Source organism: Callorhinus ursinus, unplaced genomic scaffold, assembly GCF_003265705.2.
Source record: "Callorhinus ursinus isolate GAN/ISIS: 27379988/994484 unplaced genomic scaffold, GSC_fseal_2.0 scaffold4, whole genome shotgun sequence".
NCBI classification, from domain to species: domain Eukaryota; kingdom Metazoa; phylum Chordata; class Mammalia; order Carnivora; family Otariidae; genus Callorhinus; species Callorhinus ursinus.
Window position 1 is genome coordinate 158,342,592 of NW_027397066.1, and position 16,335 is coordinate 158,358,926.

Here is a 16,335-nt window from a genome sequence, read left to right on the forward strand (position 1 = left end):
ACGTGCTGTTGGTCCCAGTGTCTGACACACAGTGGTTGCTCAATTGGGTCTGTTTTTTGGAGACTGAGAAGAGAGCATAAGACTGAACATTTAGTACCACCACCACGTAAGGGAGAGAGACTGTGGAGGTTGTTGCTAGAGGGAGAGGGAAAAACTAGGAGAGTGTGGTGTATAGCCAGAATTTCTCTCAAATGAGCCACATTGAAGAAACATAACTTGTTAATTAACTACCTGGTTGTTAACAGAAGTGTCCTTTTTTCTGTAGGCATTTCAGAATTTGCTACCTCTCCAGAGAAGGTCAGTGATTACATTTCTCCACTCTTGAACTTTGCTGCAGAGCATGTACCACGGGCAAAACACAAAGAGACACCTCTCTACATTCTCTGCACAGCTGGAATGAGAATCCTTCCTGAAAGGTGATCCTCTGCATGGGGTCAGGGCAGGCCAGGCCCGGGGCGGGTGGCCGTGGTTGTTGGTGCTGGTGGCAGTAGTGGTGTATGTATTCCCCACCTCCCCCCGCACCGTCCCTTTTCCTTCTCTTCCTCCTCTTCCGTTATCATCACCGAAAGGAAGACAGTATAAATTCTTTCTTCAAATTTGGAATAGTACCACAACTGTTATTCCAGATATTCCAGAACTTAGCCAGAACTCACCAAAAATTGTTTTATGTATCTGTTTATTACTACAAATAGTAAACTATAAAGTAAACAATAAAGTATAACCTATAAAGTGGTCATAAAAAAAACCCCTGATTTTGTGTGTTATTAATTTAACGATTGCAGTTGTAGTTTTACATCTGGGAATCACAGAATTGACACAACTCATGAAATTCCTTCCCAAAATAGTTTTATTCGGTGAATTACTTTGGATTTAAAATTTACTGTTTTTGTACAGGATATACCAGAGCCATAGTTTTTGTTTTGTTTTCTTTTGCTTTTTCCTCTTTTTAAAACAGAAAAATGTAGGCTCCATTTTGATGTGTCAATTTTGGGGTTGTCTTCCAGCCAGCAGAAAGCCATCCTGGAGGACCTCCTGACTGATATCCCTGTGCACTTTGACTTTCTGTTTTCTGACTCTCATGCAGAAGTCATTTCAGGGAAACAAGAAGGTTGGTATATTGGTCTTCAACTTGAAATTTGGGAAGTTACTCCTTTAAATCCTCCCCGTTTTTCCCAGTGTACGCTTCATTAAATTACTTTTACTCTCTTCAAATTTAGGAAATCATAGCCTTGAAATACTATTTTTAAATGGCAAAATTAGTTTCTTATATGACTGGTCTTTATTATCCAAACATTAAGCCATTTAAAAAATAGCTTAGTTTGTCTTTATCACATCCAGGAAACATACATTGGATTCATTTTGATAGAAAAGGTTTGTGTTCCTTGCCTAAGGTATACAGCTTTTTGTAATATGATAATTGCTGTGTTATTGGAGCTTTCTGTTGATTTATTTGCTACAAAGGGGAAATTATTCTTGACTTTGATACACTGGGAAAATATTAGTTCTGTTGTCATGTAAATGATTCTACTTGAGAATGAAGTGACAAGTCAATGAAATATTATTTGGGGAAGAGTTTGCCGGAAATAGAGACCAAAGCATTTATTTCAAAATCATCTATCATTTCAGCAAATACCTCCTCCGTCAGAGGCACTGTAGAAAATACAAGCTGGGTGAAATTCAGATACTGCCATTGAGCTGTTTACAGACAAGTGAGGTACACAGTTAGCTGCCTATGAGGTAGAGTCTTAGGTGCCATAAGGAAGGTTAGGAAAAAGTACCATGGGAGTTTGAAAAAGGGAGATTTTTTTTTTTTTTTCCTTGCTAGGGGCATCATGGAGCAAGTGACGACTTAAACTGTGCCCCCGGGGATAGCTAGTTACAAGCATGCTGGAGCATGGTAAGGGTAGGGCTCTGAGAGAGAGATAGGAAGTACATTCCAAGCAGAAGAAATGATTTGAGGCAGCATAGGTTAGAAAAGCTTGCACCGTGGACAGGGGAACAGAAATAGTTGGAGTGGCTTATGGCCCTTTTGAAAGGTGGTAGTAATACAAAAAGTTGCCCAGGTCTTGGTGATGTCAGTGTCATGGCAACGTGAGTTGCTCCTTTTTTTTCTCTCCCTTTTGATTTAAAACTAATCAGACTTCCATAACCCAGAAAAAGCAGCTCTGCATAGGACACCCAACAGATCCATCCATCTGAATATGGGTGGCTTGAACCTCAGAGGAGGCCATGGAGCCAGGCAAGTGTCAGCAGGCACAGCAGTGGACCAACACAATTTTTCTAGCAGAGGAGGTGGAGGGTGAAGGTGGTGAGTTAGGGGTTTACCCGACAACACGTGCCAGCGATCTCTCTGAGCAGAGATTGCAGTGACTGAGAGGAGGGAAAGGAAAAGGAGGAAGGCACAGAGAATGTGTTTCCCACTGTCTGCCCCAGGATTCTGGCAAGAGGATCACCCATGGACCTCTGAGATCCCCACCCCCACTTGCAGATCCCCTACCAGGCTATGGGCACATTCAAAGCCCCAAGTACTAAGCACACACTTCCACCAACTCTGCGGTCACCTTTTTTTTTTAAATTACCAACTGTTGAACTGTTAGGATCAAAGTAAAAAAAGCCTTACCTAAATAAGAAAGGTGTCCACAACTTGAAATGCAGCAGAAAGAGCACTTTTTATCAAACACTGAAAAATCATGTTAATATGGTATCACAAAAAGAACATGGCAGTTTTCCCAGTAATTGAGCCCAAAGACATGGAATATTTAAATCTAACTGATAAAGAATTTAAAATACTATTATAAAGAAATTCAGTGAAGGGGAACCCTCCTACACTGTTGGTGGGAATGCAAGCTGGTGCAACCCCTCTGGAAAACAGTATGGAGGTTCCTCAAACAGTTGAAATTAGAGCTACTGTTCGATCCAGCAATTGCACTACTGGGTATTTACCACAAAGATACAAATGTAGGGACCCGAAGGGGTACGTGTACCCCAATGTTTATAGCAGCAATGTCCACAATAGCCAAACTGTGGAAAGAGCCAAGATGCCCATCGACAGATGAATGGATAAAGAAGAAGTGGTATATATACACAATGGAATATTATGCAGCCATCAAAAGGAATGAGATCTTGCCATTTGCAACGACGTGGATGGAACTGGAGGGTGTTATGCTGAGTGAAATAAGTCAATCAGAGAAAGACATGTATCACATGACCTCACTGATATGAGGAATTCTTAATCTCAGGAAACAAACTGAGTGTTACTGGAGTGGTTGGGGGTGGGAGGGATGGGATGGCTGGGTGATAGACATTGGGGAGGGTATGTGCTACGGTGAGCGCTGTGAATTGTGCAAGACTGTTGAATCACAGATCTGTACTTCTGAAACAAATAACGCAACATATTTTAAGAAAAAAGGAAAAGAAGAAGATAACAGGAGAGGAAGAAAAGGGGAGTATGTCAGAGGGGGAGACGAACCATGAGAGATGATGGACTCTGAAAAACAAACTGAGGGTTCTAGAGGGTAGGGGGGTGGGGGGATGGGTTAGCCTGGTGATGGGTATTGAGGAGGGCACGTTCTGCATGGAGCACTGGGTGTTATGAACAAACAATGAATCATGGAACACTGCATCAAAAACTAATGATGTAATATATGGTGATTAACATAACAATAAAAAAATTTAAAAAAAAAAGAAATTCAGTGAGCTCTAAAGAAAACTCAGGAATAAAATGAATGAACAGAAGGAGTACTTTACCAAAGAGATTAAATTTCTAAAAAACCAAACATTCTGGAGCTGAAGAATTCAATACATGAGATGAAGAATGCACTAGAATGCATTGGAAATAGAGCAGATGGAGGCGAGAATAAGCAAGCTTGAGGATGGGAGTATAGAAATGGTTCCCTTAAAAGGAGGAGCAAGACCTAAGATTTTTAAAAAGTGAAGAAACCCTATGAGAACTATCAGACTCCATGAGAAGAACCAACGTAAGATTAGAGGGTGTCCCAGGAGAAGAGAGCGTATTTAAAGAGGTAATAGAGAACTTCCCAAACCCAGGGAAGGAACTGGATACACAAGTCTTTGAGGCTAATAGACCACCTTATTTATCTCAGTGCAAAAAGACCTTCTCCAAGACACACCAGATTAAAACTGTCAAAAGTCAGTGATAAATTATTCTGAAGGAGACTAGGGAGAAAAAAAGACAGTAACCTACAAAAGAAGTCCCGTCAGAGTATCAGTAGATTTCTCAGCGGAAACTCTGCAGGCCAGGAGAGAGTGGAATGACACTTTAAAGTATTGAAAAATACAAATTGCCAGCTGGGAATACTCTATCTGACAAAGTTATCCTTTGGATATAAAGGCGAAATAAAGGCTTTCCCAGACAAACAGAAGTTAAGGGAGTTCACCACCCAGACAACTTAAAAGAAATGTTGAAAGGAGCTTTTCAAGCTGAAATGAAAAGAGGAAGGTACACCAAAGTCTGATTAAGGTGATAAATAGAAAAACTAACTTTTTTAGAATAATATATTAAACAAGGAAAAAGGTTAAAAGAAAACATTAAAAGTAACCATAGCTACTATAACTTGGTCACAACATCACAGCATAAAAAGATAATTTGTGACATCAAAAATATAAAAGGGGAAGAATAAAAGGTTGGAAACTTTATAGGCGAACAAAAATAAATTGCTACCCGTAGAAAAAAGACTGTTCTACCTATGAGATGTTTTATGTAAACCTCATGGTAACCACAAAGCAAACATCAGAACAGAGAGACACAAAACATAAAAAAAGGGGAGACTAAACAAACTGCAAACTTTTTTTTTAAATTTTATTATGTTATGTTAGTCACCGTACAATAACATCATTAGTTTTTGATGTGATCCACAATTCATTGTTTTCGTATAACACCCAGTGCTCCATGCAGTACGTGCCCTCCTTAATACCCATCACCGGGCTAACCAATCCCCCCACCCCCCTCCCCTCTAAAACCCTGTTTGTTTCTCAGAGTCCATAGTCTCTCATGGTTCATCTCTCCTTCCGATTCCCCCTCTTCATTTTTCCCTTCCTTCTCCTAATGTCCTCCATGCTATTCCTTATGTGCCACAAATAAGTGAAACCATATGATAATTGACTTTCTCTGCTTGACTTATTTCACTTAGCATAATCCCCTCCACTCCCATCCATATTGATGTAAAAGTTGGGTATTCATCCTTTCTGATGGCTGAGTAATATCCTATTGCATACATGGACCACATCTTCTTTATCCATTTATCTGTTGAAGGGCATCTCGGCTCTCTCCACAGTTTGGCTATTGCAGACATTGCTGCTATGAACATTGGGGTGCATATGGCCCTTCTTTTCACTACATCTGTGTCTTTGGGGTAAATACCCAGGAGTGCAATTGCTGGGTCATAGGGTAGCTCTATTTTTAAATTTTTGAGGAACCTCCACACTGTTTTCCAAAGTGGCTGTACCAAGTTGCATTCCCACCAACATCACATCTCACAACAGTGTAAGAGGGTTCCCCTTTCTCCACAGCCTCTCCAACATTTGTTCCTTTCCCTGTCAATTTTTGCCATTCTAACTGGTGTAAGGTGGTATCTCAATGTGGTTTTAATTTGAATTTCCCTGATGGCTAATGATGATGAACATTTTTTCATGTGTCTGTTAGCCATTTGTATGTCGTCTTCAGAGAAGTGTCTTTTCATATCTTCTGCCCATTTTTTGACTGGATTATTTGTTTTTTGTGTGTTGAGTTTGAGAAGTTCTTTATAGATCTTGGATACCAGCCCTTTCTCTGTAGTGTCAGTTGCAAATATCTCCTCCCATTCTGTGGGTTGCCTCTTTGTTTTGTTGACTGTTTCCTTTGCTGTGCAGAAGCTCTTTATCTTGATGAAGTCCCAAAAGTTCATTTTTGCTTTTGTTTCACTAGCTGTTGGAGATGTATCTTGAAAGAAGTTGCTGTGGGCAATGTCAAAGAGGTTACTGCCTATGTTCTCCTCTAGGATTTTGATGGATTCCTGTCTCAGATTGAGGTCTTTCATCCACTTTGAGTTTATCTTTGTGTATGGTATTAGAGAATGGTCCAGTTTCATTCTTCTGCATGTGGCTGTCCAATTTTCCCAGCACCATTTATTGAAGAGACTGTCTTTTTTCCATTGCATGTTTTTTCCTGCTTTGTCAAAGATTATTTGACCATAGAGTTGAGGGTCCATATCTGGGTTCTCTGTTCTGTTCCATTGCTCTATATGTCTGTTTTTGTGCCGGTACCATGCTGTCTTGGTAATCACAGCTTTGTAATACAGCTTGAAATTGGGCAACGTGATGCCCCCAGCTTTGTTTTTCTTTTTCAACATTTCCTTGGCGATTCGGGGTCTTTTCTGATTCCATACAAATTTTAGGATTGTTTGTTCCAGCACTTTGAAAAATGTCATTGGAATTTTGATCAGGATGGCTTTGAAGGTATAGATTGCTCTGGGTAGCATAGACATTTTAACAATGTTTATTCTTCCGATCTATGAGCATGGAATGTTTTTCCATCTTTTTGTGTCTTCTTCATTTTCTTTCATGAGTGTTCTGTAGTTCCTAGAGTATAGATCCTTTACATCTTTGGTTAGGTTTATTCCGAGGTATCTTATCGTTTTTAGTGCTATTGTAAATGGAATCGTTTCTCTAATTTCTCTTTCTACAGTTGTGTTGTTAAAGAAAGCCACTGATTTCTGTGTGTTGATTTTGTATCCTGCCACATTACTGAATTGCTGTATGAGTTCTAGTAATTTGGGGGTGGAGTCTTTTGGGTTTTCCACATAAAGTATCATGTCATCTGCAAAAAGAAAGAGTTTGACTTCTTCTTTGTCAATTTGAATACCTTTTATTTCTTTTTGTTGTCTGATTGCTGTTGCTAGGACTTCTAGTACTATGTTGAACAATAGTGGGGAGAGTGGGCATCCTTGACGTGTTCCTGATCTTAAGGGAAAGGCTCTCAGCTTTTCCCCATTGAGAATGATATTCGCTGTGGGTTTTTCATAGATGGATTTTATGAACTTGAGGAATGTTCCCTCTATCCCTATACTCTGAAGAGTTTTAATCAGGAAAGGATGTTGTATTTTGTCAAATGCTTTTTCTGTATCAATGAGAGGACCATATGGTTCTCTCTCCTCTTATTAATGTGTTCTATCACATTGATTGATTTGCGAATGTTGAACCACCCTTGCATCCCAGGGATAAATCCCACTTGGTCGTGGTGGATGATCCTTCTAATGTATTGTTGGATCCTATTAGCTAGGATTTTGTTGAGGATTTTGGAATCCATATTCATCAGGGATATCGGTCTGAAATTCTCCTTTTTGATGGGGTCTTTGCCTGGTTTAGGGATTAAGGTGATGCTGGCCTCATAGAATGAGTTTGGAAGTTTTCCTTCTGTTTCTATTTTTTTAAACAGCTTCAGTAGAATAGGTATTATTTCTTCTTTGAATGTTTGGTAGAATTCCCCAGGGAATCCATCAGGCCCTGGACTCTTGCGCGCCTGGGTGGCTCAGTCGTTAAGCGTCTGCCTTCAGCTCAGGTCATGATCCCAGAGTCCTGGGATCGAGCCCTGCATCAGGCTCCCTGCTCAGCGGGAAGCCTGCGTCTCCCTCTCTCACTCCCTCTGCTTGTGTTCCCTCTTTCACTGAGTCTCTCTCTGTCAAATAAATAAAATCTTAAAAAAACAAAACAAAACCTTGGACTCTTGTTTTTTGGAGGTTTTTGATCACTGCTTCAATCTCGTTACTGGTTATTGGCCTATTCAGGTTGTCAATTTCTTCCTGTTTCAGTCTTGGCAGCTTATAGGTTTCCAGGAAGGCCTCCATTTCATCCAGATTGCTCAGTTTATTGGCATATAGTTGTTGATAATAATTTCTAATAATTGTTTCTGTTTCCTTGGTGTTAGTCGTGATCTCTCCCCTTTCATTCATAATTTTATTAATTTGGGTCCTTTTCTTTTGGATAAGTCTGGCCAGTCGTTTATCGATCTTATTAATTCTTTCAAAGAACCAACTTCTAGTTTCGTTGATCTGATCTACTGTGTTTCTGGTTTCTAATTCATTGATCTCTGCTCTAATTTTAATTATTTCTCTTCTAATGCGTGGCTTAGGTATAGTTTGTTGCTTTTTCTCTAGTTCTTTAAGGTGTAGAGTTAGTTGGTGAATACGGGATTTTTCTATTTTTTTGAGTGATGCTTGCGTTCCTGTGTATTTCCCCCTTAGGACTGCCTTTGCAGTATCCCATAGGTTTTGGACCAGTGTGTTTTCGTTCTCATTGATTTCCATGAATTGTTTAAGTTCTTCTTTGATTTCCTGACCCAAACATTCTTGAGCAGAGTGGTCTTTAGCTTCCAAGTGTTTGAATTTCTGCCAAATTTTTTCTTGTGATTGAGCTCCAGTTTTAAAGCATTGTGGTCTGAGAATATGCAGGTAATAATCTCAGTCTTTTGGTATCAGTTGAGACCTGATTTGTGACCCAGTATGTGGTCTATTCTGGAGAAAGTTCCATATGTGCTCGAGAAGAATGAGCATTCTGTTGTTTTAGGGTGGAATGTTCTGTATATATCTATGAGGTTCATCTGGTCCAGTGTATCATTCAAAGCTCTTGTTTCCTTGTTGATTTTCGGCTTAGATGATCTGTCCATTGCTGAGAGTGGAGTATTGAGGTCTCCTACAATTAACGTATTGTTATCAATATGACTCTTTATTTTGGTTAACAGTTGGCTTATGTAGATGGCTGCTCGCATGTTGGGGGCATAGATATTTTCAATTGTTAGATCTTCTTGTTGGATAGACCCTTTAAGAATGATATAGTGTCCTTCTGTGTCTCTAATTACAGACTTTAGTTTAAACCTGTGAAAAAAACAGAATAAAATGGTGGTTACTAGGGAATGGTTTAACTTCATAAAGTAAAACTTCCATTATTTCAAAACAGTTTCAAATGGAAGCTGGCACTGAGGGAATTCTATTTTTACCTATGTAAATGATAGGAAACTATAAATTTTAAAGTTGAGAGTTCTTGGAAAGCCACTAGGAAAATACACATCAGTAGGGATGCTTTATTTCAGATAATGTGTTCACAGGTTGTCAGGGAGTAAACGAGTTGTTTGCCCTAACTGCATCGATAAGAGTTGTACAAAGTATCTTAAAACTTTATCCTTCTTATCTTCCCCCCCATAAAATGTCTATAGGTGTGTATGCTTGGATTGGCATTAATTTTGTCCTTGGACGATTCGAGCATATTGAGGATGGTAAGTATAATGTTTCCAACCAATGTGTCTGACTAGAAATGATGGCTGGTCTGTCTAATCCCAAAGGATAAAAAAGGAGCTAAGTTTTGTTTTTTAAAGATTTTATTTATTTATTTGAGATAGAGAGCATGATCGAGGGGCAGAGGGAGAGGAAGAAGCAGGCTCCCTGCCGAGCAGGGAGCCCGATTTGGGACTCGATCCCAGGACCCTGGGATCATGACCTGAGCTGAAGGCACACGCTTTACCGACTGAGCCACCCAGGTGCCCCGGGAGCTGAATTTTGTGACACAGCTAAGCGTGTAGGAGTAGAGAGAGGAGCTGCTCTTTCCCACTATGAACTTGGCTTTAGGTGGGAGGAGTAGGCTGAGTTTGCCCAGGTGGACTTGAAAGTACCATGAAGACAAGAGGACTCGTCAGAAGATCCCCATTCTCCGTATTGATTCTGTTCCAATGGATGTTTCTTGTTCTTTGCAGATGAGGATGCAGTTGTGGAGGTTAACATTCCTGGTAGTGAAAGCAGGGAAGCTATTCTCCGTAAAAGGACAGCCGGTATTCTGGACATGGGAGGCGTGTCAACTCAGATAGCATACGAAGTTCCCAAAACTGTAAGCTTTGCCTCCTCACAGCAGGTTACTATCCGTACAAATTTTCTTCCTTTTGGTTTGGTTTTCCTTTAACATGTCTCCATCATTTTTGTTTTGTTTTCTGAGTCTGAACACATCTTTACTATGCTTGCTGAGGCCCTACCTTCCCAACCCAGGAGAACGGAGTCAGGAGGAAGCCACGCAAACCTCCGCTAAGCCGTTTGTGTTTGTTCATTGAAGTCAGCTGGTTTGTTTTCTAAACTGGGAGTTTTTGTTTGGTATAAATTTTAGTCACATGATTGAATTTTTGTTTGTGTTTTCTCTTCAGTTACTTCTTTTTCAACAGATACTTTAAGACTTAATGTAATGGCATCATATTTCTTTTAAGTTATAGCTGGGGAATGTACTGGGGTTTCTTTTAAGGCTTAGACAGCTTTTGACTTTTCTAGAAAGGATTGGGGTTTGTATGCACTGCTTGCACATTTCTGAACTTAGGGTTTCTTGTTTTCTCCCATGCCCCTCAGGGCTCGCAGTCACTGCCTGGAGTTTCCCAGTAGACCAGGCAGCCTTGTATAGAGAGCACCAGAAAGGTTTCCACATGTGTTCCTGAACTGCTACATGTCTTCACGACTCTGTTTCCACTCAGCTGTAAATTACTACCAAAGCCTGGTGTCCTACACTTTCCCCTAGCATGGGGTAGTGGTTAAAAAAGTCTGGGCTCCATCATCACGCTGGCCTCACTAGATGTGTGACCTTAAGCACATCGCTTAATGTCTTTGAGCTGTAGGTTCTTCATCTATAAATGTGAATGCAAGCACCTCTCACACAGGGTTTTTATAAAGCTGAAATGAGGTAGTGCATATAATATATCCGATGTACTGCCAGCCACCTCGTGTTCGCTTACTAAATGTTATTGGTATATTTATTAAGCTCTTTACAAAAATGCTTTGTAAATTCAAATATTACGATCTGTGTGTTCTGCTTCTCATCCAGGCATGCCTCTAGAAACTATTACACTCTTTATTAAAAGTCATATTTCCCCCCAAGACAAAGTAAAAAAATACATAGAAAGTGAGTTTGGAAAAATACTGAAAAAGCAGGGTTAAAACTTTTCCATGGGTGCATCATCCAAAAAAAAATCATTGTTAGCATTTTGGTGTGTTTCTTTTCATTCATTTTTCTGTCTTTATGGTTTTTTTTCAAATATAGTTATTATATCTTACCATTTATACAATTTTGTGTCCCTTGTTTAACAGTGCGTAAGCATGTTCCTCCATAAACTGTTGATTACCATAATTAACTAAACCCTCCTTGGAATTGTAGATTTTTTTTTATCTTTTAAAACAATTTTTTTTAAGATTTTATTTATTTATTAGAGAGCAGGAGTGGTGGGGAGGGGCAGATGGAGAGTTTCTGAGAAGCAGACCCCATGCTGAACAGGCAGCCCGATGTAGGGCTTGATCCCAAGACCCTGAAATCATGACCTGAGCCAAAGGTAGATGCCTACTGACTGAGCCACCCTGGCGCCCCAGAGTTGTAGATTTAGATGACACTCAGTTTTTTCTCTCACAGAACACAGAGGTCATCTTTGTATGTAGAGACTTTTCGATGTTTAGAATTATTTCTAAAGCATAGGCTTCCATAAGTAGGTTGACTAGATCAGAGGATATGAACTATGTTGCTAACTTCCCTTTACAAAAAGCAACAGTATCACAGATGTGCAGCCTCTCTGGATTCTCTTAAGTCAGAATTGTCATATTGAAATCTGAGGGACGCTTAGAGGGGTCCTTGGGAAATGCAGAAGCAGAAATTTTTGCTGCTTTTAGATGAGAATCTTTTTAGATCCTTCTTTTTCACAGGAGGTAATTTTTTTTGTATTGCTTAAAATATTAAAGCTTTTTATCCTTGCATGTGCAGGAAGAAGTAGCTAAGAACTTGTTAGCTGAATTTAACTTGGGATGTGATGTTCACCAGACTGAGCATGTGTACCGAGTCTATGTGGCCACATTTCTTGGGTTTGGTGGCAATGCTGCTCGACAGAGATATGAAGACCGAATATTTGCCAGCACAGTTCAAAAGAACAGGTAAAGCACCTTCCACTTCTCAGGATTCACTTTCAAACCTGGGTCTCTCCTCATAGAAAACATATGGAGGCAAAGCAGGGAGACCTCAAGCAGCAGAAGTCTATCAGCACTGTCAGTTTTGACTCCCCTGCCAGCTGAGAAATGAAAGGACAGCAGGATCCCTACCTTTGGCCCTGAATCCTTCAAGGCTCTGAAGGAAGAGCTCTCTCTCAGACCCACACCTCCCTGGATTAGAAATTTCACTATTAATGTTTTGAAATAGTTTTAAGCCCCAGGTAGTGTATTTCACATTGCAAAGTCCTTGGGAAGCTCAGCACCTGGGCCACTGCAGATGTCCTGGAGGCCTGCAGTAAGTGATGATCAAATTGTCTTTGACGATGGAAGTGAATTATGTGATGTTCTGGTGTGTTCATTTAGTGGATAAGACCAGCCTGTACAGTCATTTAGTGGATAAGACCATAGAGAAAGAAGTCATTCAGGAAAAAGAAGTGATCTAGAAGTCTAAGTTAGTGATCTTAAGCATTTTTTGCAGTGAAACTTTTAAAAATGAGATTATGGGGTGCCCCAAATGGCGACCAGCCACTACCAGCATTTCCTTAAGTTCTGTGAGGACTGCCAATGGATGAGAGCAAACAGGGCTGGGACTTGGGCACTTAACCTGCAGCAGCAGGTAACACAGGCCTTTCAGGAGGGAGAGAGTACTCAGATTCCAGAGCCTGAGGCCTGTGGTTAGATGTATGAGAGCTTAGCCAATTCCATTCAAACTATTACAAACACAAGTACCCTCATCCCAGCGACGCGAGCTTCAGCGGCCTGTCCATGGACGAGTACAAGCTGATCCTGTCCACAGACACTTTGGAAGAGTTAAGGAAATGAATAAAGGCATATGGAAGACACTGCAGGAGAAGTTTGCCCCCAGGAATCCCAAAGAGAAGCAGAAGGCCTGGGCTCGGTCCTTATCTCACCCATGCACCTAAGCGTGGAGTCTTGTACCTCGCCATCATAAATAAAACTGCCCTGATTTATAAAAAAAAAGAAAAACAAAAACAAAAAACTGAGTTTATAAAAAATTTTGCTATAAAAAATATATAAAACAAAAGCAGCACTTTAATTTTTTTTTAAGATCTTATTTATTTATTTGTCAGAGAGCACAAGCAGGGGGAGTGGCAGGCAAAGGCAGAGGGAGATGCAGGCTCCCCACCGAGCAAGGAGCCTGACACAGGACTCAATCCAGGACCCTGGGATCATGACCTGAGCCAAAGGCAGACACTTAACGGACTGAGCCACCCAGGCAACACTTTAATCAGTTTAAATTTATAAGTTTAAGTATATAGCAATTTTATATTTGAAATTGGTCCATAAGAAAAGCAAAGCTGTTTGGATGAATAAAAATATCTGAAATCTGGGGTTTTATAAAATATCCTATTAATTACTGTGTTTAGTTTTTTTTTTTTTTTGATAACCAGTTTTGAGGGAAAAAAATCCCAATTCGTAGAGATAAATGGTAGTATGTTCCTTGATCAGTTTAATCTTGATAAACCTGTGGAGGCCTGAACTTTAAGAAGGACCAAGTCAGAGCCATTCAGTACCACATTTTCCAGAAATTCACAGATGTGAATAGGAAGAGCAATAAAAAACTTGTTCTTTTTCTGCTCCAGACATTAATTGAATGGCGTTAGTTAAGAGATTGGTTAGTCCCATCGTTTCTTTTAAATGTATATATTATAGTACGTTTTGTTATAATAATTTTTTATAATAGTCTTAAATAGAAATATTTTATAAGTGATGTTTGAATTAGAACTTTGGAGAAACACCTGCAATGCTAATTTTTACTAATTGGTTTTAATGTCAAGAAACTTGCATGACAGTTCAGTGGTCCTTCTTAATTTAGATGTAGGGCAACTAAAAACAGTAGTGTTGAAGGACATTTGACTAGTCTTGGACTTTTTTTTTTTAAGATATTACTTATGTATTTATTTTAGAGAGAGCGAGTGTGTGTGAGCCAGGGGAGGGGCAGAGGGAGAGAATCTCAAGCAGACTCTCCAGAGTGTGGAGCCTGATGTGGGGCTCGATCTCACAACCCTGAGATCATGACCTGAACTGAAACGAGGAGTCGGACACTTAACTGAGCCACTCAGGTGCCCCATCTTGGACTTTTGTAACAATTATAAACAGTCGTCATTTTATACATATGTCATGAATTGAGCCTTGAAATGCATAGTTATCTCTTTGCCATCAGTAGCAACTGAGTTTTCAAAATAAGACATTTTTAATTAATGGCAAAGACCTTAATTTATTACATTCAAGTGCATGTTGAGTTGCCCTGATCTTCAGAATAGACAACTTGTCAGTTGAGTGACTGATAGTAATATTTAAACACCTTTTAGGCCCATGTGATGTCACGGTATTAAACACTAACATAGACGCCATTGTTGTGAGCTCTTTTCTGTTCCTCAGTTGCTTAGCGGTGAGAAGTGGTGAGTACATACAGTGGGATGACAGGTCTTAGCACAGGGACGTTTCATCAGGAAGTCAGTTGTAAGCACAGTGCATTTCAGTGGACAGTTAAGATTTCTTTTCCATGGGACTTCTCAGAACCTTGTATTACAATAGAAACTCTCTTACCTGCAGCAATCGGGATCAAGAGTCGATTTTTAAAAATCAGGTAAAACAGAGAATCAAAAATAGAATGAAACAGCAGGTTTATTTTGTTTTAACTTAAGTATTCATGTGCCAGTCTTTTGCTCTGGATTGAGGTCTTTTCTCAGGCTACACCCGTCATAGCTCTGGCACGCACTGCACCTGCTCATCTCAGTGTCATTCTGGCTTCTTTAAAGACTACCAAGGGCTTAACAGACATCTGTGAAGCAATTTGATACCAGTTCTTCTTGATTTTCCCCATTTTTTTAAACCTTGCTAATACTGAATTTGACAGCAGTTTTCAAGCAAGCACCTTGCCTTTATCTAAGGCTTGGAGCCTGGCTTAGATGGGGCCAGTGACTTCTTTCCGCGGTCACATTTCATCTCTGTATACTGAAACCCACAGGCTCTAGTGGCAGAACAAGATTGGAAATGACACAGCTGGTGGGCATTCACCTTCAGTGAACTTGAAACCGAGAGGAGCGTAGGAACCACAGACGCTCGGGCTGAGAGTACCAGGCCACATTCCAGGGTACGGAAAGCACTGGTCATCCGACAGGGTAGCTGTCTCACTGGACCCTGTTTCAGTGTCTGCCCTACACACATGTGGATGGATGGTGAATCTCCAGGAGGGGCCCAAGAGCCTGTTTCCCTAACCTTATGATCCCAGAACCCTTCTTCATTCCCACAGAACACCTCACAGAGCTCATGGTCCACAGAATGTCTTAAGAAACACTGACTTGTAGCTGCTTCTTCAAAACATGGTTTTCTGTCAGTCTCAAATCAAGTTTCTCTTTGTCCTGTAGGCTTCTGGGGAAACAGACCGGTCTGGCTCCTGATACTCCATACCTGGACCCCTGCTTACCCCTAGACATTAAAGATGAAATCCAGCAAAATGGACAGACCATGTACCTCCGGGGAACAGGAGACTTTGACCTGTGTCGAGAGACCATCCAGCCTTTCATGAATAAAACAAATGAGACACAGACCTCCCTCAATGGCATCTACCAGCCCCCAATTCACTTCCAGAACAGCGAATTCTATGGCTTTTCGGAGTTCTACTATTGCACTGAAGATGTGTTACGAATGGGGGGGGATTACAATGCTGCTACTTTTACTAAAGCTGCAAAGGTAACCTTCAAAGAAACCCTCTTCCCCTGCATGCTTTTGAGAGACTGGTGTAGACAGTGGCAGCTTATGTCTGTCCTGCACATCGAAAGGCCCGGGTCAAGAGATGGGGAAGGTGGAGGATGGAAGGGTGTAGTGCAGCATATTGGGGATCCTGTTCCCTTGGTTGAGCAAGAGACGTAGTCCCAGCAGGAGTCAGAAGTCCACAGTGAGCGGACCTCGGCCCACCACTCCATGAACCGCTCTGATCACAAGTGGCTTCCAGATGACAGACTTGTATACTTCTGGGTAATAATGTAGCCATGATCTGGTCACACTCCTGGCAGCCTTCCTGTCCCTTAGCTGCCAGGACCCCTGTTCTCTTGTTGGCCCCTGCCTTTCTGAGAGTTGCTTAGGCTCTTTCAAGGGTTCCCCACCTTTATACCCCTTAACCCTGGGTGATCCCCAACAGCCATCTTTGGCCCTTGGACGTTCAGGCTCTTAGACAGTCTCACCCTTGCTCACGGGTTGCTGCTACTGCTTGTCAAGAAAAGGGTCCAGTCCTGACCCCTGCCTATGAGATTTCATGTCCCAAAACAAACCCACCTTTTTCCCTTTGTTCCCCTCGTTCTGTGATGTTGTCTGGGTTAATGGC

At 40.8% G+C, this 16,335-nt stretch overlaps 1 protein-coding gene across 3 annotated transcripts in view; it reads left to right on the forward strand.

The window, feature by feature from the left end:
- Positions 1–16,335, forward strand: part of ENTPD4 (ectonucleoside triphosphate diphosphohydrolase 4) — a 39,709-nt gene that overhangs the window by 14,137 nt on the left and 9,237 nt on the right. For 2 of the 3 annotated variants that reach the window (XM_025873829.2, XM_073892599.1), the window contains 6 exons: positions 266–416; positions 1,005–1,108; positions 9,206–9,265; positions 9,740–9,894; positions 11,767–11,933; positions 15,380–15,704. In XM_025873829.2, coding sequence (XP_025729614.1) covers positions 266–416; positions 1,005–1,108; positions 9,206–9,265; positions 9,740–9,894; positions 11,767–11,933; positions 15,380–15,704 — 962 coding nt within the window. The remainder of the gene's footprint in view (positions 1–265; positions 417–1,004; positions 1,109–9,205; positions 9,266–9,739; positions 9,895–11,766; positions 11,934–15,379; positions 15,705–16,335) is intronic. The other variant, XM_025873830.2, reaches the window with a different exon arrangement.